The 22254-nt window shown below is 48.1% G+C and overlaps 1 protein-coding gene across 5 annotated transcripts in view; it reads left to right on the top strand.

The window, feature by feature from the left end:
- itprid2 (ITPR interacting domain containing 2) overlaps positions 1-19777 on the top strand; it is a 48383-nt gene extending 28606 nt beyond the window's left edge. For all 5 annotated transcript variants that reach the window (XM_076264267.1, XM_076264268.1, XM_076264269.1 and 2 more), the window contains 14 exons: positions 845-887; positions 1059-1157; positions 2032-2258; positions 7070-7824; positions 8599-8647; positions 9595-9680; positions 9957-11510; positions 12077-12151; positions 12547-12662; positions 15461-15605; positions 16060-16116; positions 16449-16883; positions 18776-18924; positions 19481-19777. In XM_076264267.1, the coding sequence (XP_076120382.1) occupies positions 845-887; positions 1059-1157; positions 2032-2258; positions 7070-7824; positions 8599-8647; positions 9595-9680; positions 9957-11510; positions 12077-12151; positions 12547-12662; positions 15461-15605; positions 16060-16116; positions 16449-16883; positions 18776-18880 (3746 nt within the window). In that variant the 3' untranslated portion in view covers positions 18881-18924; positions 19481-19777. The remainder of the gene's footprint in view (positions 1-844; positions 888-1058; positions 1158-2031; positions 2259-7069; positions 7825-8598; positions 8648-9594; positions 9681-9956; positions 11511-12076; positions 12152-12546; positions 12663-15460; positions 15606-16059; positions 16117-16448; positions 16884-18775; positions 18925-19480) is intronic.
- Positions 19778-22254: the final 2477 nt, after the last annotated feature.

Genomic DNA, 22254 nt, shown 5'->3' with positions numbered 1-22254 from the left:
GAGCTACTATGTGTAGGTGGTGTGGTGTAGCGTAGCTCAGTGTAGCATGGCAGGCCACGCTGATCCCTCTTCAGCGGCACTCCTGTGAGGATGAAGCCTAATTCGGTGGAAAATGGTGCCTTTGATCCTGGGCTTCCAGGGCGAAGAGGCAATTCGGCGCTAAAGCTAGTTGGTGTCCTCCTTGGGTGTGGGTGTGGGAGAGAGAGAGAGTGAGTTGTTACGCTTTGGTGGGTGGAGGCTGTGGAGGTGGAGATGTGGATGTATGCAGCTGCATGTTGCGCTTTTCTCCCCCCCCACCGGTCATGCCTGAGCCCGGCCCGGGTTGGTCAGCGGAGCGAGAGAGCCTGGAGCGAGGCCAGAGCTCCTGCACTTAGCGTGTTGCGCGGCCAGGTCTCTGAGGCTCCGCGCTGACACACTGCAAATTGCCACTGTGCCAATGACGTTTGAGTGGTGGCATTTGTTTGCGAAACGTGTTTTAAGCTTTCTGTTTCTGGGAAGGTGCACCCCTCTGCAAGGGAAAGGATTGTGAAACTAACAATCTTTGGAACTCTCTCTTTGTGTGTGTGTGTATGTGTGTGTCTGTGTGTGTGTGTCTGTGTGTGTGTGTGTGTGCGTGTGTGTGTGTGCGTGTGTGCGTGTGTGTGTTTTATAGTAGAGAAAGGAATTGGTATGCGGCAGCATGTGTCATGCGGTTGGTGTGTGTTTGTGTGTATGGGAGTGGGGTGGTGCTGACAGCCATCTGACTCTGATTTCTGTGCTTTTGCCCTCCTCCTCTCCTCTCTTCTCTCCACACTTCTCTCCTCTCTCTTCTCTCCTCTCTTCTCTCTCCTCTCCTCCACTGCAGCCAACCACCTCCAGCCCAACGGCACCAAAGCTGAGGTTCCATGGTAAGCAAGCCCACACGGGTGCACCTGTGTGTTTCTATGTGTATACAATATGTCTATGTGTGTGTGTGTGTGTGTGTGTGTGTGTGTTTTTCTGCCCTCTCTGTTCACCTGCAGAGTTACTCGAGGAACTCCACCTAACTGACCCTCCTCTTCTGTGTGTGTGTGTGTCAGCTATGGGGTGCCAGCTAGAGAGAAGCGCACTCAGTTCAAGCAGAAAGGCAGGAGCATGAATTCCACGGGTTCCGGCAGGAGCAACACCACAGTGTCCAGGTACAGAACAGTCTGGTCCTGAACAGCACCACAGATCTCTCTGTCTCTCTCGCTGTCTCTCTGTCTCTCTCTCTCTCTCTCAATTCAATTTTTCAATTCAAGGTTGCTTTATTAGCATGACTGTAAGTAAGTACAGTGTTGCCAAAGCACAATTAAAACAGCATAACAATTAGAACATTGACAGCATTACAGGAAACAGTAACATGACAAATTGTGTGTAAACCCTCAATTCTCTCTCTTTTTCCACACACACACACACACACACACACACACACACACATATGCATGTGATCACACACACACACACACACACACACACACACACACTCTCTCTCTCTCTCTCTCTCTCTCTGTCTCTCTCTGCTGCTTTACCTTGTGTGTGTGTGTGTGTGTGTGTGCTTCACCTTGGTTTAGTCATTATCGTGTTAGTCATCTGTCACTGTTCCAGGCAGACTAAGGCCATGCTTGGTGGAGTAATTCATACAGCAATATTTCAGACTTTTTTTCTGCCAGTTGACATGTAGAGCAATACATCGGAAATGTCTGTGTACAACTTCTGCACAGACTTACAGTAAGTTAGAGGCTTCTAAGGTTTACTCAGAAGTTTACTCAGTGCGGTTATTTACATCACCTCTGATCCTGTGGCCGGGAACACTTATCTGGACGTCTGTAATTTAGAAAGGTGTTTCTGTGTAACTCCTAATGGACGTAATCAGCAGAATTAGCTCGTTATTGTTATCGCCATTATCCGACTCTGTTTCTATTCTGGTAAATGATTCATTTGCATGTTGTGTGCATTGCCTAAGTGGTAATGCATGTTTATGTGGACCGTACTGCATGCCTGACCGTCTCTCTAACGCGTGTGGGTTATTAGTGGCCTGTCCTCTCTCAGCTTGTCGGAGCTGCTGGACCTGTACGAGGAGGACCCCGAGGAGATCCTCTACAACCTGGGCTTCGGCCGCGAGGAGCCCAATATCTCGTCCAAGGTGCCCTCGCGCTTCTTCAATGGCACGTCGGGCGCCCGCGGCATCGACATCAAGGTCTACCTGAGCGCCCAGCTGCAGCGCATGGAGCTGGAGAACCCCAACTACGCCCTGACAAGTAGGTCCAAGTGTGTGTGTGTGTTTGTGTGTGTCTGTGTGTGTGTCTGTAGTCTGTAAGTGTATCGCAGAAGGCATCGCTTCAGAGTGAGAGGTGTCATCTGGAAGAAAGAGTTGTGGTCTTTTTTTGTTCTGGATGTTGAGTTTTATGAGGCAACTTCCCTCTTTTTGGATGTCTTTTTTTATCAAGGTCCTCATTGTGAAAGTGCTGCAGTCAGACAGAGAAATCCATCTGATCGTACAATATGGAAGGTCATTACTTTTCCATGTGGAGTTTAACTTTGTGCTCAGTAGTAGTATGGCAGCTAGAGACTAGATGTAGACATATGTTTGTGACTGAAAGCGGATGGTGTGGGTGTGTGTGCGTGTGGTTTTCTGTTTGTGTATGTGATCACTTGTATGTATGTATGTATGTATGTATGTTTGTGTATGTGTTTGTGTTTGTGTTTGTGTTTGTGTTTGTGTATGTGTATGTGTATGTGTATGTGTATGTGTATGTGTACGTGTATCTATGCACACATGGTTGTGTGTTTGTATACGCACAAATGGTTGTTGGCGTGTGCATGTGATTTTGTGTTTGTTCATGTGATCATTTGTATGTATGTATGTATGTATGTATGTATGGGGGTGTGTGTGTATGTATGCACATATGGTTGTTGGCATGTGTGTGTGTGTGTGCGCTTGTGTATGTGGTGTGTGAGTGCGTGTGTGTGTGTTTGAGTGTATGTGTATGCATGCACGTTTGCACAGCGATGGTTGTGGTCTGGCCAGTGCGATGAGTCACCAGCAGATCATGACCTCCCCATTTCCTCTCCACATCATTACCGCAGTGTTTCTTTCTTTCACTCATCTTTTCTCCCCCCGTCTCTACTCTCTAAAGCCCACGTACGGCCATCAGCCTCTTCCAGAGAGAGAGGGAGAAAGAGAGAGAAAGAGAGAGAAAGAGAGAGAGAGAGAGAGAGAGGGCACAATCGAGAAAACGATCAAAAGAGAGAGAACGATCAAGAGAGAAAGACAGAGCAATCAAGAGAGAGAGCGATCGAGAGAGAGCGATTGAGAGAGAGCGATTGAGAGAGAGATTGAGAGAGAGAGAGCGATTGAGAGAGAGAGAGCGATTGAGAGAGAGAGAGCGATCGAGAGAGCGATCGAGAGAGAGATCGAGAGAGAGTGAGACAGAGAGAGAGTGCGAACGAGAGAGAGACCGAGAGAGCGAACAAGAGAGAGAGAGAGGGGGGAGAGAGAGAGGGGGGAGAGAGAGAGAGAGAGAGAGAGAGAGAGAGAGAGAGAGAGGGGAGAGAGAGAGAGGGGAGAGAGAGAGAGAGAGAGAGAGAGAGAGAGAGAGAGAGAGAGAGAGAGAGAGAGAGAGAGAGAGAGAGAGAGAGAGAGAGAGAGAGAGAGAGAGAGAGAGACAGAGAGACAGAGAGACAGAGAGACAGAGAGACAGAGAGACAGAGAGACAGAGAGACAGAGAGACAGAGAGACAGAGAGAGAGAGAGAGACCCAAGAGCACAAGAGGGCCTTTGTGTGTTGTTGGGTACACAGTGTGGCACGGCAGGCAGTGAGGAAGGGGTAGACCTGATTCTCCTCTTGTCTTCTCTCTGTCTCTAGTCAGCCCGCTGCCAGAGGGGTGCCAGTCCCTTAGCAGTGCCCTACATTTGCATGGCTCTTGTGAAACTGGCCAGGAGCACACAAAGCAAGGGTGCCACAAATCAGACCCTAAGAGCAACAGGAAGGAACACGAGAGAGAGAACGAGTAAAAAGAGAGGAAGAGGGAGAGACTGGGAGAGAGAGAGAAAGCGAGGGAAAGCGATTCCGAAACAGGGTCCTTGTTGTCCTCCGGCGGGGCTGCAGGCTCGGACTCTGTGCACTAACCGGCCCCAGGGACTCTGGCCTCTTTACACACGCTGGGGAGAGTGGGACCTAAGAAGCGCTTACATAACTCTCCAGCGCTGCTGCTGCTGCAGCCGCGGCCCGGCCCGGCTTTTATGGCCCTGTCTGTCAATCATTTTCCCCACATACTTCCTCCCAGTGCTGCCTGAAGCTGCGCCTCTTAACTGCACCGACCCACCTCAGAGGAATCTGGTTGCAGTGTCCTTGACCAGTGCAAATGTGGACACCCTCAGCACATCTGCGGTGGAGAAGAGGGCAGAACGGACTGTACTGCCCTGAGAGAGCAGGAGAGTGAGAGGTGTCATCTGGAAAAGAGAGTAGTCTGTGTTTGTTCTGGGATGTTGAGTTTTATGAGGGAACTTCCTCTTTTTGGATGTCCTTTTTTTATCAAGGTCCATTTTTTATTAAGGTTTTTTTATTAAGGTCCTCATTGTGAAAGTGCCGCAGTCAGACAGAGAAATCCATCTGATCGTACAATAAGGAAGGTCATTATTGCATAACTTTACCAAGTTCAAACGGCTTACCCCCCTAGTAGTAGCTGGCTTGGTTTTGCTCATTAAATACGCCATCAGACAGGGGTTTAGATTGCTGCTTTAAAACGCTAAATGCACTGTTTTAATAAAAAACGTGAATGATGTTGTACTTTTCCATGTGGAGTTCAACTTCTTTTAATTCGAAGCGCTCAGGACGCCTCTGCAAAAACGCAAGATGCAGAAAATGCAATGCTCTTAAAATGCATTGTGCTTAAGCAGCGTGGTAAACGCTCACTGCCAAATACAAAAACACAACATTGTCCTGTCTGATGAATGAAAAATTTTAATTTGCTTACCAGTCAGAGTGGTAAAAATAACACTGAACAAAGAGGCCCATTTTCTCATTTGCTTATGGTCCAAAAATGATTTGTGGAATGCCTCTGAAGTTCACGTAGATGATCAGATCACTTTGAGGAGAGAAGCACGTTCTCACATGCATGCGTGCATACCTCAGTGTGTCTCGTCCTGCTGATCATCAACGCAGAAGTGCAAATACAGAAATGATCTGCGTCTGATTTGTGAATATATTTGATGTCAGTATATTTAGATTTGGCTGAAGTTGCAACGTGCTGAGGCAGTTGTAGGATTATGCATCAATGTTGGCTTTGTTGGACAAAAGAGCACGGAGAAGTCTTAAATATCAAAGTTCTCAGAGAGCTTCAGATCCCATGGACCCCCCCCCCCCCCACACACACACACACACACACACACACACACACACACAGAAACTCGCTCATACACTCGCACACACATACGCACACACTCGCGCACACACACACACGCACACTAGGCCTGTCACGATAACAAATTTTGCTGGACGATAAATTGTCTCAGAAATTATTGCGATAAGCGATAATATTGTCGTTCTGAGAATTTTCCTCGGGAAGAGGAAGACGGCCCACTTGTTGTGTTTTTTTTCCCCAACTGGGACAACTGCAGCGGATGATTGTGTTTTAGATGCATATGCATGTTTGTTGTGTTGCCGCTTTTAATTGCGACTGTTTTCCAACAAATGCGACACACCGACTCGCACGCGTTCAGTGGTTCACCACGGCCATTCGGTTTAAATCCGAAATGCTCCCACACTGCAGCTGTCGCGTTTGGCTTAGAAACAATTCCATCTTTTTTGTCTTTATTAGGCGTAGCCTACTCAAACTCGCAACTAGCTTTCTCTCTGCCTAGTGCCTACCGGTATACTTCTCACGCGGCTTTTTAGCTGCACTCTGTGGTAGGATACGCCAGTAGTCCCGCCTCCCCACACACCATGCGACTGAGAAGTGACTGACATGAGGGTTCACTCATCGTTACTCTAAGGACCCGAGAGAGGGAGAGAGAGAGACGAGGAAAACAAACAAGCAAATGGCATTTATCGCGGCCAGAAAAATTATCGAGCTAATTTTAATTATCATGCGATTAATTGATTTATTGAATATCGCGACAGGCCTAATGCACACACACACACACTTACACTCACACTGTCCCAGCCCTGGTGACATTTCACAAGAGGCTGGATGAGTGAGGCTGCACTGAGTCGGGGTGCATGGCTCTCCCATAGAGTCATGTTGACTTCTTATGTAAGCGCCCTGTTTTCCCTCCCTTCCAGCGCTCCCTCAGGCATCTTTTGGTCAGCGCCGTGCGAGTGTGTCCCTCTTCCCTTGTAGGAAAGAGAAAGAAGAGAAGGGGAGAGCAGAGTTTTATTCTTTCCTAAAGAAGACTGAAGACTTTCAGTTCCTTTTTTTGTCACCATCGCCCCTCTCTCTCTCTCTCTCTCTCTCTCTCTCTCTCTCTCTCTCTCTCTCTCTCTCTCTCTCGCTCTCTCTCTCTCTCTCTCTCTCTCTCTGTTGATCTTGCTGACTCAGTCGGCTCATGTGACTGCAGGAAAAGTCTGCAGAAAGAGTGATAAATTCCTGGGCTGTGCAGGCCTAATGTGCCGTGTCATATCACACTAACATGCATTTCAGAGGAGACGAAGTGCAGTCCTTCTCCCCCCCTCCATATCTACATAGCATTCATCCTCCTGCTTTTGTGTGTGTGTGTGTGTGTGTGTGTGTGTGTCCCAGCGCCTTGTAAGGCTGTGGAACGGGGGATAAAAATATGAGTGGCTGCCACCCCTCCCATCCCCAGTCTAGTGTACTGCATGTACAGTGCTCCTCTATGATCTGACACCTTTAAGTTTCATGCAGCATTAATCATCTTTGCTGCTAAATTTATCAAGGATGCTGTTTCAAGAGCTGAATATTTTGTGTGTGTGTGTTTGTGTGTGTTTGTGAATGTTTCTCAGACATCTGTTTCTGCTGACACAGCCCCCTGAGAGTTGTCTTTTCATATCTCCCTCTCTCTCTCTCTCTCTCGCTCTCTCTCTCTCTCTCTCTCTCTCTCATTTCTGAAGGTCGTTTCCGGCAGATTGAGGTGCTGACCACTGTGGCCAACGCCTTCTCGTCGCTCTACTCGCAGGTGTCCGGTCTACCCGTGCAGAAGATCGGCAGCGTCGGCGCCAGCCCCGGTGGTGAAGCAGAGGGTGAGGCCAAGGAGCTGCCGCCCATCCCTCGCGCCCGCGCTCACTCCCACTCCACGCTCAACGCCGTCAAGATCCTCAAGAAGAGCCTGACGCGCCACAACCTGCACGCCCCCGCCGGTTCGCCAGAGGGGAGCGCGATGGCGGGGGCGGCGGCGCCAACGAACTCTGACCCCGGAACCCCCCCGGGGATCGGGATCGGCGCAAGCGTTTCGGCGGAGGAGCACGCGAGACTCGCCGAGGTGAAGCCGCAGAAGGCGTTCAGGAAGAAGGACTCGCCCTCGCTGGCCACTGTGGCCGAGGAAGCCGGACAGGGGAGCAGCGAGAGCAACTGGGACGCCCCAGACGCGCCTGTTTCAGAGAGCCGAGGGGACCAACCCCAGCCCAACACCCAGGCAGAGGGCCCTGTGCTGGGAATGGAGACCCCGGTACTGGTCAGCATCAGTGGGGTCTCGGAGGAGAGTAACGGTAATGGACTGACCAGGGTCAACGCGAAGGAACTGGGTAGTGACCTCCAGAGGGCCATCACCTCCACGCCAGACAAAGAGCCGTCCAACCTGCTGCCCAACCCGCTCCTCGACCATCTCCGCACCTCCCCCCAGGCCCGCGAGTCTTTCGAGATGGACGAGGTAGAGAACCACTCCAAGCCTGTTTTTGTTTTGTTTGGCCTGTTCCTCCACATAGAACTGGTCACTGGGTTAACACTGAAGGCTGTAGATACCACCCACACCGGATGGAGAGAGAGGGAGAGAGAGGGGCTGTTCCCATACTCCCACATCCCATAGTACTCCCACAGTATCGCTGTAGTTACAGCTTTGTGAGAAAGCCGCCGGTCGTGACATGAAGCTAAAAATAAGAGAAGCACGGGAACTTGTTTGTCCCTAGAGAATAGGCAAGAGTGACTGTGGTTTTGTTTTGCTAATGCACTGCGGTACGTGCCTCGGTTAGGTCATGTTGCAGAGGACAGCTTAATTATTGAGTTGGACTAAATATTTTCACAATTGCTTTTATGTTGCACAGCTTAGATGAGAGAACACGCTCACTTAAGATTCAAACTTTACCTTATAGATTAGTATAACCACATTTGTGTTGAACAAGATAGTTGAGCAGTTACCGTATTTGTGGTTGCTTTACAATTGTGGTTGCTTTACAAACATTACAACTTTTGACATTGGAACATTTGATTTGTTCCCAGAAATTAGTCCAATTTAAGAATTGTATATCCACCTAAAAGAGGAGAATAAAACAGAGGATTTTATTTATTTAGCGTTTTTTATGTTTTCAATCAGAAACTTCTGTTGTAAAGTTTGAAATGTTCTGTATTTTGAAAGCTGAGCAAGTCTAATGTGTGTGTGTGTGTGTGTGTGTATGGTGTGTGCGTGTGCGTGTGTGTGTGTTTGCAGCTGCAGGAAGACGAGCCTGGCACCCGAAGCACATCTCGAGCCGGCAGTGGTGAGTTTGTCCTGCAGTGAAACCTGCTCATCCGCACAAACCTAAAACACTACACCTAATGCCAGGAATGCTGTCTGTCTCTTACCCTGTCTGCTGGTAGGATTCTCAAAGGGGCCTTCATCCAGTATCAGCCATCTATTATTAGGAGTTTCAGGGTAAATAAGGCTGGAATATATTCCTGATGTTGCCACAATTACGTTAAGCAACAGTGCTTTTGCTCTTCTGACAAACAAATTTTATAAACAGTTTTATCTAAGCTAATTCACTTCTTATGACATTTTCCAAAACAGTGAGGCCCCAAGCCTTTGATTATTTCAGTGAAAGCAGATATTCACAGACTATTCTTGATTGTGGGATTGAGTTAAGCCTGATACTCTTAATGCAGAACATTTGCTACTAAGAATACAGGTCACGACAATCTAATTTGCGTGACCAGTTAAAAGTTCACTTCTTTTTCTTAGGGACAAAACAACTTTGGTAAAAGCATTACTCTTCAAAGTGCATCAGCTGAAAACTATTCCATTAAGCCCCGTTAGTGCCCTTGACATAGCCCCCACGACTGAGCTCTGGTCTCCAGAACTGATCCAAGTCTGCCCCCTTGTGGCAGTTGTGTGTACTGATCAGTAGCGCTGCAGAGTAGCAGTCACCAGTGACTATTCAACATCAGTGTTTTTCCCCACCATTCTCCTTTCAAATGTGTCTACTGCGGAACATAACGAGAGTTCAATAGCACTTCCCTAAAGTAGTCCTGTAGCTATCTCCGTTTTGGTTGAGAGGCCTTCATTAGTCAGTAAATATCTTAGTCCTTTGAATCTCGTTTGCAAGCTTTGTGTTTTGTCACACCATGAGTCTGTTGAATTGCCTCTTGATTTTATTGTTCTGCTGATTATTTATCTGATCTATTCTGGGTGTCTTATATTTGTGTCTGTTTCCGGCTGTGTCCGCAGAGCTGCTGAGGACTGCCAGCCAGCAGTCAGACAGCAGTGGATTCGCTGAAGACCCCTGTGCTGATTGCTCAATTAATTATCTGAAGGTAATTAACTCACTTTGACCTTCCCGCAGGTTCTGAGTGCAAGCTGAAGGATCAGAGCCATTGGGAATGCTGAGACAGAACTAGCAGATTACACTGTCATATCTAATGGGTGCTTTGTGTGATATGGTAAAGGCTTGTCTGACGCCTAAGTTTAAAAAGTTCTAGTGATTTTTACATGTTTTGGTCTCTAAATGGCAAATATTTACTAGAAAGAAAGATTAATGAGCTTAAGTTGTCTAGCTTGTTTCTCATCACCATGGTGTCCTTTGCTGTCAGATTCAGGAGAGTTCGGACAGCTGCGATAGTGAGACCACGGTGACTTCCCACGCGGGCGACTCCACGACCCCTCTCAGCACCGACATGGCCGCCCTCGAGCCGGACGCCCAGGCCGTCCTAGAGACACACAGTGAGGAGGAGGAGGAGGAGGAGGAGGGCAAGAAGAAGGTGCCTGTGTACAACTCCCACCATTTCTCTAGATCGGCCGACGCTATAGCCGCGCAGACGGCCAGCTCTGCAGACGAGCCTGGTCTGACCACTACAGGGTCCACTGCAGAAGCCTCACCTCAGACAGAGGCTGGGGTGTCGTTAGAACTCTCCCCACCCATGGAGGCTCCTGCGTCTTCTCTCAGAAGTTCTCCGGAAGGCTCCAAGCACAGCGCGTCTGACCTGGTCCGCACTGCCCTGCACCGGGCACAGGAGTGCTCCCCTTTGACGAGGGAAGACCGGTCGAGTCAGGCAGTGCCAACAACATCTGCCCAGGCCCAAGGGGTGCATAAGACCCGTCTGGGGCGTATGCAGCGGTCCAGCTCGCTGCCCACCTCTCTGCTCAGCCCGTCCCGTGTGGTCTCCTCCATGCGCGTCCAGCTGGGCCACGGGTCAGTGCGGCACTGCACCCCACCCACCTTCTCCTACCGCTACACCCCCGACTCGGACGCAGTGCTGGAGGTGGGCTCCATCAAAGAGGAGGGCAACAACAAGGAAGAGGAGGAGGACGAGGGTGAGGAAGGGCAACCCAGCTGCCGGACCACCCTCATCATCAAATCGCAGACGGCTGCGCCGACAACTGACAGGCCGTTCTCGCAGATCGTCCCTGCGTACCCGTCGTTGGCGCTGCCCGGCCACCTGAACCTGTCCAACAGCTCGCTCCACAGCGAGCTCCTGCACGATTGGCCCCAGCAGCGGACGCTCGGCGAGGCCGGCGGCTGGAGTAGCGTGCCCAACCTCGCGCTGGGCCAGCAGCATGCCCCCTCGGCCACGCCCCGCCACCAGCATCTGCCCCAACAGCTGCCCCACCAACTGCCTCACTTCCGCTTCCCTTACCCCACAGTGCCCGGCGGCTCTCCCTACAACAGCCTGAACTCGTCCTTCAACGGTGCCTTCCCCCAGACCTCGGGCAGCAGCTACACGCCGTCCCCGACCCCCTTCACGCCTCCGCAGAGCGCCAGCATGCTCAACAGCGCCCCCTACAGTCCTCTAGCATATGGCGTTTCACCATACAACTCCCCCTACCACCCCCAGCAGCAGCAGCAGCAGCAGCAGCAGCAGCAGCAGCAGCCTGACGGTCGCTACAGCTCCCCACTCCACCCTCATGGCCCGAGTCCGGTCCCTTCCTACAGCCCCCTGGTCCACCCGCACATCGCCCCCTACAGTCTGCCATATTGCACGCCGTCGCCTGGTCGCCTCGGTCAGCCCTACAACCCGCAGTACTCGGGGCCTCCATGCTTCCCCTTCCCCCACGAGCCAGCGGCCCCGCCAGCCCTGTCCACCACGGAGATGCAGCTCCGCAGGGTCCTGCACGAGATCCGGGGGACCGTGCAGAGCCTGGCCCGGGTGAGTACTGGCCACAGACACACACACACGCACGTACGCACCCCCGCACACGTGTGCACACACATACACACACACACACACACATATTCACACACACGCCCTCACACACCAACTCTTCCAGTCCTTAGAATGCAACAGGGGTGATCAAGTGAGATTAAGTTGGACAGTACAAGTGACCATTTTGCATGCTTTTCCATGATGGGCTTAGTAGAAGCCCTTTGTCCCTTCCAGGAAATGATAATTTATGACTTTGATATTGATACCTGCTCCAAAGCCATCCATATCCAACCACTACTGAGTCATGCATGTTTGTTCTGCCTCCCTGGGCAAATACAGCGTGATAAAGGGCGGTAGAGGTTCTCGCTTTCTTGTGGTCGATCCTCCCTGAGAATAAACAGATACAGATCACACACACACACACACACATACATGGTCACATGCACGCAAACACACATTTGCATGAAAGTGATTACATGAGCTGGTTGTGGTTAAGCTTGAGTGGAGGCATGCCTGTCTTGCCTAACACACTCTGTGTGGTGTTTTTTTTGTTGTTTTTTTTTTGGCAGGGCTCTACCCCGTGTCCTGACGACATCCCCGCCGATGCCTTCAGTCCACAGAGGTCCGTCCAAACGCTCTATGAGGTAAGCCTTTCCCCTTCTCTGAGGAAAAAAATAGTTTTCCCAGAAGAGAAGATTTGATTCCATAAGCCCCCCTGGGGCTGTTGCGGGGCCATCTAGTGGAGAGTGGTGTGACGGAGAGCTTGATTCAATTCCCAAGACTATCTATCCTTTTCTCGAAAATCATGAATTTGGTTTGGAGATTATATTTGTGTGTGTGTGTGTGTGTGTGTGTGTGTGTGTGTGTGTGTGTGTGTGTGTGTGTGTGTGTGTGTGTGTGTGTGTGTGTGTGTGTGTGTGTGTGTGTGTGTGTGTGTGTGTGTGTGTGTGTGTGTGTGTCTGCTTTCCCAAACAAGCACGTTATCAGTCTTAATGAGCTTTCTTTCTTTCTTTTTCTCGCTCTCTCTCTCTTTCTCCAGGATCTGCAGATGAGGAAGAGGAGTTTGTGTATGTTCCGCACGCAGATGATGGACCTGGAGCTGTCCCTGATGAGGCAGCAGTCTCAGGTCTACCAGCACCTCAGTCAGGAGGATAGGTGCGGACACACACACACACACACACTACTTTTCTTCTTACTCCTCAGGTCTACCAGTACCTCAGTCAGGAGGAGAGGTTAGGACACACACACACACACACACACACACACACACTACTTTACTTCTTACTCCTCAGGTCTACCAGCACCTCAGTCAGGAGGAGAGGTTAGGACACACACACACACACACACACACACACACACACACACACACACTATTTTACTTCTTACTCCTCAGGTCTACCAGCACCTCAGTCAGGAGGAGAGGTTAGGACACAGACACACAAACACACAGTTGGCAGATGCTTTTTCAACCATTCAGGATGAATTAGCATTTAAGTGAAGTGCTCTCCAAAGCACTTCTCTTCAAGCTAGTGGTGATTGTGTTTATGAGTGGTCACATGTGGACGTACTATTGTGGCCTCCACCTTGGATTTTCTTGGTGGGCCGACGCAACTTTTGGGCCGATAGAATAGGCTATATATAAAATGTAATCATTTTGGCCAACAATCGGCCTAAAGGAAGGACAATCATCGGCCCACTGGTTACATTTCCATATGTCGACTGGTCCAATAACAGCTCACGTCAGGCCCTCCCCTCGCATTTTGTCCCAGAGCCAGGATTTTGTGAGCCATCAGAAGTTAATCGAAGTTGCCTACACGAAATTGCGGCGGATGCCGGTAGTGACAATAGTGCAAAAGTAACACCAATGAAAATTAAAAAATACAATATTGCAAGTAGGCAAGCATATGTCAGCAACATGTTGAAGTTCGTTGAGTTTGAACGAGGATGTAAGCAAGCATACAGAGGGACAGTGAGCAGGTGGTGGAGCCTTGCGGCTACATGATAAGAACTCAGTGGTGGAGCAGGTAGGCTATGTGTGACATGCCATGCTGACGATGATGATTATGATCACTTATTAATTGCGATAATGTAATGATGTGGTTATGATAACGTGCTGTGATTATAAAAACAAACAGCCTAACTTAAATGTTCTAAATGAATGATTTGCAACCCCGGACAGCAAAAGAGTGTCAAATCGATGTTAATTGTTGGTCAGATTGATCAGTTTCGTCAGACGCCCAAAATTCAACATCGATGGCATTAGTGGTGGTTGGTCTCAAAGTAGAGCGTCGAAAGGGTTCTATCTTGGAAGGGTTAATTATCATGGTAAAGATGGGCTAAAAGACTGTAGACTGACGGAAATCTAGGCTACAAAACATCGTCATATTCATGCACAAGCCAACTAATATACGGTAACCTATACGATAGGCTACTGGAAGACATTAAAGATAATTAGTTAATGCAGCTATAATGTTCCAAAATGTACCAGCAATGTAGTATAGCCTACAGGAATTAAATATTTCCAGCAACAGCCCTATTTATTTTGTGTTGTTTCAGTTGTCTTACAGTGATTAACGTCTACTACAATCTAGGTAATTTACTTTACACATAGGCAAATTCAGTAACTGTTTGGTGCTGCTGTCAGTTGAGCATTGTATAGTTTAAATGTAGCCTATTGAATAATTTGAAATGATACTTTGAATTCAAGCAGAAACTCTTCTTTAATAATTGCTTGTATAGCCTAGGCTACTTGAATATGGAGATCATGTACTCCATGGCTACCTATGATCAGTGAGAGTGATTGCCAATGAGGCCTATCACTTTCAGTGCTCCATGGCAGTTGAAAATATATGCATATTTAAGGGTAATGCAAAGATTTTGTATTTAATTAGGTGTGCCCGACCGATTTGAGGGCCGCTTGGGCCAAATATGCCAGGGCCGATTTTTGGTCCCAGTCCGCCCCTGGCCTCCACATAGCCAGCCTACATAAGTGCGGCGACACTTTTGGTCACTTGCCTACGTACACCAACAACAAAATGTTCAGCTGACAAGCATTTGATCAACAATGGATTTTACTAAGCGGTGCCAACAAAAATAGAACTAAATCATAATCCGCAAGGTGACAGCGAAGGTGCTCTGCGGTGATGTGCAGGGTTGCATGGAAACAATGGAATCTGATGTACTCGAACATGGGAAGTGAAATACGCTGCACTCATGTTTGTGCCTATATGTGCATGAGGCCCTAAGGGCTTACTGACACCCAATAGATCACATGTCACTGTTTACATTTGATTTGGCTTCATTATGTTTGTACACCCCACCACAAGAGGGAACTAGCTCATTTTACAAAAACCAGTGTAGCCCACGTGTCGTTTCTCTGCTATTTGTCCAGTGGTTATGACGCCTTGTTTTAATGTCAGTTGTTTGGACAGAGTTTAATGGCTTTCTGTGTAACCTGAAGAATAAATGAAACCGCCATGTTTATTCTTTTGAACTGTAATTACGGCATCTCGTGAAGTTGTAAAGATGTATGCAGATGTAGTGTATAGAATAGTTAGACTCAGTGTCAGCAACATTTGGAGTGATGATAATGCTTTCATTACCTCCAAATTGAATTTAGACCTGATCAATACCCAATAAAGCCCCTCCACCCTCTCTGTTTCCTGAAATATTGCTGTAGTATAATGACTCAGTATTCCTAATGATACACTTCATCTCCTCACTACCTTTTCCACCCCCCCCTCCCTCCCTTCCTTTCTCTCTCTCCCGGTTAGGTGGCTTTATTGTCATGACTGGCTATAGTTTTCGTCAGTATACTTTGGCAACAGTGTATGCAACCATAGTAAGATCAATTAACTACATAGACAATAACACACACTCTCTTTCTCTCTCTCCCTTTTTCTCTCCCTCTCTCTTTCTCTCTCTCTCGCTCTCTCCCTCTCTCTCTCCATCAGGATGGAGGCGGAACAGCTGCAGTGTCTGCGTGGTTCGGTCAGGCAGGAGCTGCAGGAGTTGGAGCTGCAGGTGGAGGATCGGCTCCTGGCGCTGAACGAGCAGCTCCGCGCCGCTCAGCATCGTGGCCTCTACTGCCACCCTATGGTCAGTGGCTGCTACTACACCATTTCCATATCACAGAAATAGAGCGTAAAACTCAATGTTCTGTGAATAATTAGCATCAGGAGTTGGGTCACTGAGGGATATCCACATGTGTGGTCATAGTTTACATTTTCCTCACAGTTGAAACTTCTGTCTTGCATTAAGCTGTTTGATATTAACCTATTTGTCGGTGAAAAAACATTTGATAATGCAATCAGTTAAATTATTTATGTACCTCAAGGTTTTCTTTTGTTAGTTAATTGGAAATGTAAATCCCTGTGTGATGGACACTGATACAACTGTCTATGTATAGTCCCAAACCTCACGCTTCAGTGGACTTTCTTGTTTTATTCTGCCAAGATTAGGCTGGCGTTCATATTGTAGGTCTGGCACACGGCCACGGCCGCCGTAACCCTGGTTTGTTGGTACCCTTGTAATGAGTGATTCTTACACACAGGCCATGCACAGAGGTCACAGTCTGGACAGCCTGTCCAACGCCTCGGCCCTGGAGCCGGTGAGTGTGCCACTGTCGCCATGGCTCGCATAACAGTGTGTGTGTGTGTGTGTGTGTGTGTCTGTGTCTATGTGTGTGTGTGTGTGTGTGTGTGAGCACTGCTCGTCTTTCAGGCTCACATACTGTATCTGGATGTGTGTTTGTGTTTATATAAACGTGCATGTTTGTATTTGTCATTTGTTTTAACACATTGTTATGGTTGTTTTTGTGTGTGTGTGTGTGTGTGTGTGTGTGTGTGTGTGTGTGTGTGTGTGTGTGTGTGTGTGTGTGTGTGTGTGTGTGTGTGTGTGTGTGTGTGTGTGTGTGTGTGTGTGTGTGTGTTTTCTCCCCAGGTGTCTGACCTCCTGCGGGAGCAGCTGTACCTGCAGTCGGAGCTGGGGGGCCTGAGCCGCGCCACCACCCCCATGTCGGGCCGCTCCTCGGGCACCGTCAGCCCCGTGCGGAGCCACAGGGCCATCTCCGGGCACTCCTCTACCTCCACTCCTCAGCCCCTCTACCGGGCCACAGTCAGCCTCACCCCGGCCCCCCCTCCACGGCCAGGTGTGGAGCCCTCAGAGCAGCCTCTGGCTGGCGCAGAGGAGGTGGATGGAGAGGGGAGGACTGAGATGCGCTCACTAGCGGTGGAGCAGGGGAGTCAGGCAGCTATTAACCCCCATCTGCTGCAGGAGAGAGGGAGAGAAGGGGTAGCAGCAGCAGGAGGAGGGGGAGGGGGAGGAGGAGCTGAAAGAGGAGCCGATAACCCACACCTGCAACAGCTGATCAAAGAGGTGAGTGACTAGCCTGAGGGGAAGTCCACTCTGCTGAGTCGTGTTAACGCTGCCCTGCATGCATGGCTAATGCCGAGCTCTCCCCGGATGAGAGTGCAGCTGTGAGGATGAGGCTAGAATGCAGAGGCTGTCTGTGGAGGAGCCTTTAATCTGCTATGAACTTTTTTTGCAGTGGTTTTAAGCAGTGAATAATTAACCCTTTAATCCCCTAACATGACCGCAGGGAAGACAAACCATTTTGTAGAAAGATGCATCGTCATATGAGATTTGCAATGATGTGACTCAGTCTTTGGTAGCATAAGTGACATCTGTCTGCCACTCGTTGTCTAGCTGTGTGGCATTCTGAAACATCGTTAAATTTGGCACCATTAGCCTCAATTTGGGACATTGCAGTCGGAATTGTCGTTTGTTGTTTGTTATTCAATGTCTCAAGTCCAAAGTATTCTAGGCTATTTGTATAAGTATATAAGTACTGACACTATACTATAAGTGTCAGTTTATTGCACATCATTTTTATGTCATTTTAAATAGCCACTGCATACCCATGTTTGTCCACAGAATCATTTTATGCAAGCAAACTGCATATAGGGAATCTTTATTGTTGATGTCAGACATGATAATCATCCAAAACATCTTGAATCTTGACCCGTGCTGTGCCTTGATTCAGTGCTGCCAAAACTCCTTTACCCTCGCTGTCTCTGGCCCTGCGGTGTGCTGTGTGACAGGGGGAGTGGCTACAGTAGAGCGGAGAAAGCAAACGTGTGCTTCTTTTACCGGTTTATTAAACAATATATTTTGCATTACTTATCCAAACAACGTCAAACTTAACACAGCACTTACTCGTGCCTGTAGCAAGACACCTGCCAAGTTTGAAATCGAACGGACGAACGGTTCGACAGATATGCGGTTAACACACACACGCACACACACACACAGACACACACACACACTGATAGACAGACGTTCCTGTAATTTATAGATAGAAAACAAAAGTATAGATACATGTTACTCTTTTGTGGCCCTTGTCACAGTTTCTCCTGTTAGCACAGAAAATTAGCCCAAAACAAGGGGGAAGGCTGCCCTATACTGCACTCCAGTGCACTAGTGCCACTGTCACCAGAGCTATGTATTATGGAAAGCCTTCCTGAAGTGTGTCCTCCAGAGAGGGGTGTTTTGTCTCTTTCCCCTTACTGGTCATCAGAGGAAGGGGTAGACCTGTCCTGAACATATTTAATATGTCCTTGGCATCGCATGACACACAACAGACACACACACACACACACACACACACACACAGAAAAACATTTCCTCTCCTGTCTTCTGACAGATGTAGTGTGATGACAGCATGGCTACTGACTAGATCCACTCATGAAAAACCATTTGTCCGCTTAATTTAAGACCTTGGCGAGTTGCACTTGCACCTCTGGAGCTTTTAAAGGAAACTTGGAATTGATCGGCAGAGCCGTCTTTGAGTCCCGGCTTTGTGTGTGTGACTTTGTTTTCTCCCCTCCTGTGAATGATGTCATAGGTTTGGCAGGATTTTGTGCATTTTGAGTGGTGTGTGTGTGTGTGTGTGTGTGTGTGTGTGTGTGTGGGTGTGGGGGTGGGGGTGGGGGTGGGGGTGGGTGTGTGTGTGGGTGGGTGGGTGTGGATGCCCCAGGAGAACAGTATGTTCCTGGCATTGCCAGCCACTCGTTTTAACTCCACCATGTGTTTATGCCACTGTGCCAGGCCAGGTCCGAGCTAGCCAGGAGAGTCCACGCTTCACAGTCACACACACACAGTCTTTCTGTTCTTCGTTATCTCAATCCACCTTTTCTATTTGTCTTTGACTCTCATTTCCCCCCCCCCCCCCCTTCCCTGCCTTATCCCCACATTTCACCTTTCCCCAGATCAAAGACAGCATCGCTGACGAAATCCGGCAGGAGATCGTGAGCGAGCTCCTTGCCGCCGTCTCTCCTAGGAGAGCGCTGGCGGTGTCGAGGGAGCAGCCTTGAGCCGAGCGTACGCACACACACACACTGGTGGATTTACGAGAGAGGTAGGTTTGCACGGCTGCAGCACAGCAAAGCTCAGAACAGCGCAGTGTGCCGTGCTCTTCAACCCACTTAACATGCCAGCGAGGTTTGTTCTAATAAACCGAGCAATCCCATCTCATTTAGATGTTTTGATTTGCTTGAGTGGGCAGGAAATTGAACACTTATGGACCATTGCAGCATCATCAATGCACAAAAGAAAAGTAGCTTAACTCCAACACCTCCCCTCAGCCCCTGCACCATGGTTGTGTCTAGTTTTACTGGGGCAGCATTGCTTTTCTACATGAATGGCTTATTTATATCGCATGACTACATCGTTTTTTTTTACACTGAAAGTTTGATGTGGACTGTCTTTGAGACCAGTGTTTTTTGTTATATTGACAGCCAGGGGGTAGAATGGCTCCACCTTGTCCCGTTGAGTCATAAAAGACCCATTGAGTGAACTCACTTCCACCTTGCCATGATGAAATAAGACATCTCTCCTCACAGTACACTGACGTTTGTCACTTTGGCACGTTACATCTTTCTTTCTCTTCCCTCCCCCCACCCCCTTCCCTGCAGCTGAAGGAAAATGAGGGGGAATAAAAACCACAAGCTTCTACTGAAAAGTTTGTGTGTTGAACACTGTTGAAGCCTGCACTGAGGAGAGACCTGCCTGGCCAGCTCAGACCAGTCCAAACTACCACCACATCCCCACCCCCCCACCGTCTAGACCTCGGGTCATTCATGGGAAAGAGACACATGGACCGCTTTTTCTCCACACACACACACACACCAACACTGCTGTATGTGGACGATGCACTGATCAGAACTGTGAACTGCTTACTTGGGCTGGGCTGGGTGTGTGTGTGTGTGTGTGTGTGGGGGGGGGGGGTGGAAAGGGGAGAGGAGGGCAGGGGGTCTGGGATGGTGACCTGGCTGTATTGATGGTACAATGTTGAATTCTGATGCCTTTGTGGAACGTGCTTAAGTATGTGCTGTTGGTCCACGTGCATGTCCGTTTGTCGAAAGGTGAACAAGTTCGAAGAGGCCGGCTGTCTGTCTGTCTGTCTGTCTGTGTGGATACATATACTGTACATTTGTGTCTTTAGTGTGAATGTGTTTGTGTCTGTCTGGATTCATACCTGAAACTGTGTATGTCTTTTTTCCAGATCAGTGTCTACTGTACAAACAGACCCACTGTCCTATTCTCTTCTAATGCAGCCTCTGTGAGGAACTAACTGTGCAATATATTTCACTCGCAACTTGAATTGACCAATAGCAACTACTGTTTTTAGGTGTGCCACTTCTGAAGGTTCTCCTCAGCCACGCGTATTTGTTTCTGCTCGTTGGCTATATTTATGTCTGTAATCTATCACGCTCTCCTAACGAGGACAAAGAACTAAAATAGCCTGAAGCACATTCCTAAATAAGTTTTGCCTCTGTAGACAGCACTACTTTAGGTCGTTGTTTTCTTTTTTTACATGTGGTCTAACACAGAGACTAGAGCTAAGAGTTTGGATGTGGATGGACACTAAAGTGTTTTCCTCTGGCCTTAGCAAGGGAGAGAGACAACAGGGATTGTTGTCGCTGTTGTTTGTGTTGTTTGCGTTGTTGTTTTTGTTGTTGTATTTGTTGTTGTTTTTGTTGTCGTTTGTCTTTCAGTTTGGAAATGATTTGTAATACTAATTGATTCATAGTACCTGTACGTATGACTGCAGTTCATGTGCTAGCCAAGCACATTGTTTTTAAAGGGACTTGCTAACTTGTCACCTTTGGGATGCACGAGGGACGATGTCTACAGCAAATCATTAATAAAGATTTATTTATTTTGAGTAACACTGTTGCAGTGGTGTCTATCTATTATACAACAGCAAGACAAGATGATTTGGTAACACTTTATTTTAATGTGTTGCTGTTACAGTGTACCTACTGTACCTAATTAGGTACAGTGGTACAACCTGTGTAACAACATGTACTATCAGGTACTATCATTGTACTTGCATTATGTATTTGTGGGTACCTACATATAGTTGTTACATTGTAATACTGAGTGCTTTTACAAAACATGACCAGATTTACCCCATCCAGCAGGTCTCAGGTCAGCTCTTTGCCTCTGATGAAAATTTAGGCAAATTGGCAAAGTTTTGTAAAAGCACTCAGTATTACAATGTAACAACTATATGTAGGTACCCACAAATACATGCAATGCAAGTACAATGATAGTACCTGATAGTACATGTTGTTACACTGGTTGTACCACTGTACCTGATTAGGTAGGTACACTGTAACAGCGACACATTAAAATAAAGTGTTACCGATGATGATTTATATGGCACAATTCACACATATGGTAGTCCAAAAGTCTTTATAAGTCATTAGATAAAAGAACAAACAGCAGTGGGAATTGCAATGAGCTTAGCCAGGATTTGCCTTCCTGTGACCTACTCATGAGTTAGGAAGTACAATGGGGCAGACCATGTTGTTGTTTTGTTTTGTTTTGTTTAGCTTCTTAATTTGTCCCTGGCCCTTAATTTGCCCCATGCTGCAAATCTCATCTCTGCTGAACATTCAGCCTAGCTCCACTTCCTGGTAACTGAACAATGTAACACACACCCTTGTGTTTTTCTCTCTTTTGTTTCTTACTTCCTCCTCCAAAACATATTAGCAGCATTTGTGTACTCAATGCCACAGCAATTCACACTGTTCTGAACGATAAGGCCATCCAAACAGCATCATTTAAATGGAGTGATTTTTTTCTATTTGTCTGATGGCCTTTTCTGCAAGCACGGCTGGGGTAAAAGAGGTCTTTGAAATGAATAGAGACATCCATGCTTATGATGAAAATGAATTAAACGAATAAAAGGTCATTACCACCCCCACACACACACACACACCCCAGCGCTGGTAGAACGATCTAGGCCCGCGTTGCCATGGAAATGGGCCTCTTGGACGAGGCCACATTGTGGATCTGTCGGTGGCACCGCAGGTTGAATGGGTGCTTAAGGGATTTGGCATCATAAGGAGGCCTTTTGTGTGGCCCCTGCTCCAGAATGGGGTTGGCAGACACTCAGCGGTCAGCGGGCCTGAACGACTGAAAGTGATCACCGCCGAGGAGCTCTGCCCTTCCATTTGACACACAAGTGTCATTGAGCGGTCAGGTATCACCATGATAATAATACGTGCTCACTAAATGTATCCAAGGAGGACCAAGCCTCAAGTACGTCTGAGATCATTCGAGACGGGACCCCCCACCCCCACCCCTACAAAAAAAAACAAATGTATAGAAGCTTTCAAAAGACAAGTTAGTTTTTTCTAGTGTGTTGCTGTCCAGGAGGACTTGTAGCAGCCTGTGA

The sequence above is a fragment of the Alosa pseudoharengus genome, unplaced genomic scaffold (assembly GCF_046254945.1).
Source record: "Alosa pseudoharengus isolate Yale_2024_CS ecotype anadromous, Long Island Sound unplaced genomic scaffold, YU_APseudo_1.1 YU_APseudo_1.1_scf_3, whole genome shotgun sequence".
Classification (NCBI taxonomy): Eukaryota; Metazoa; Chordata; class Actinopteri; order Clupeiformes; family Clupeidae; genus Alosa; species Alosa pseudoharengus.
This window is presented reverse-complemented; position numbering and strand designations above follow the sequence as displayed.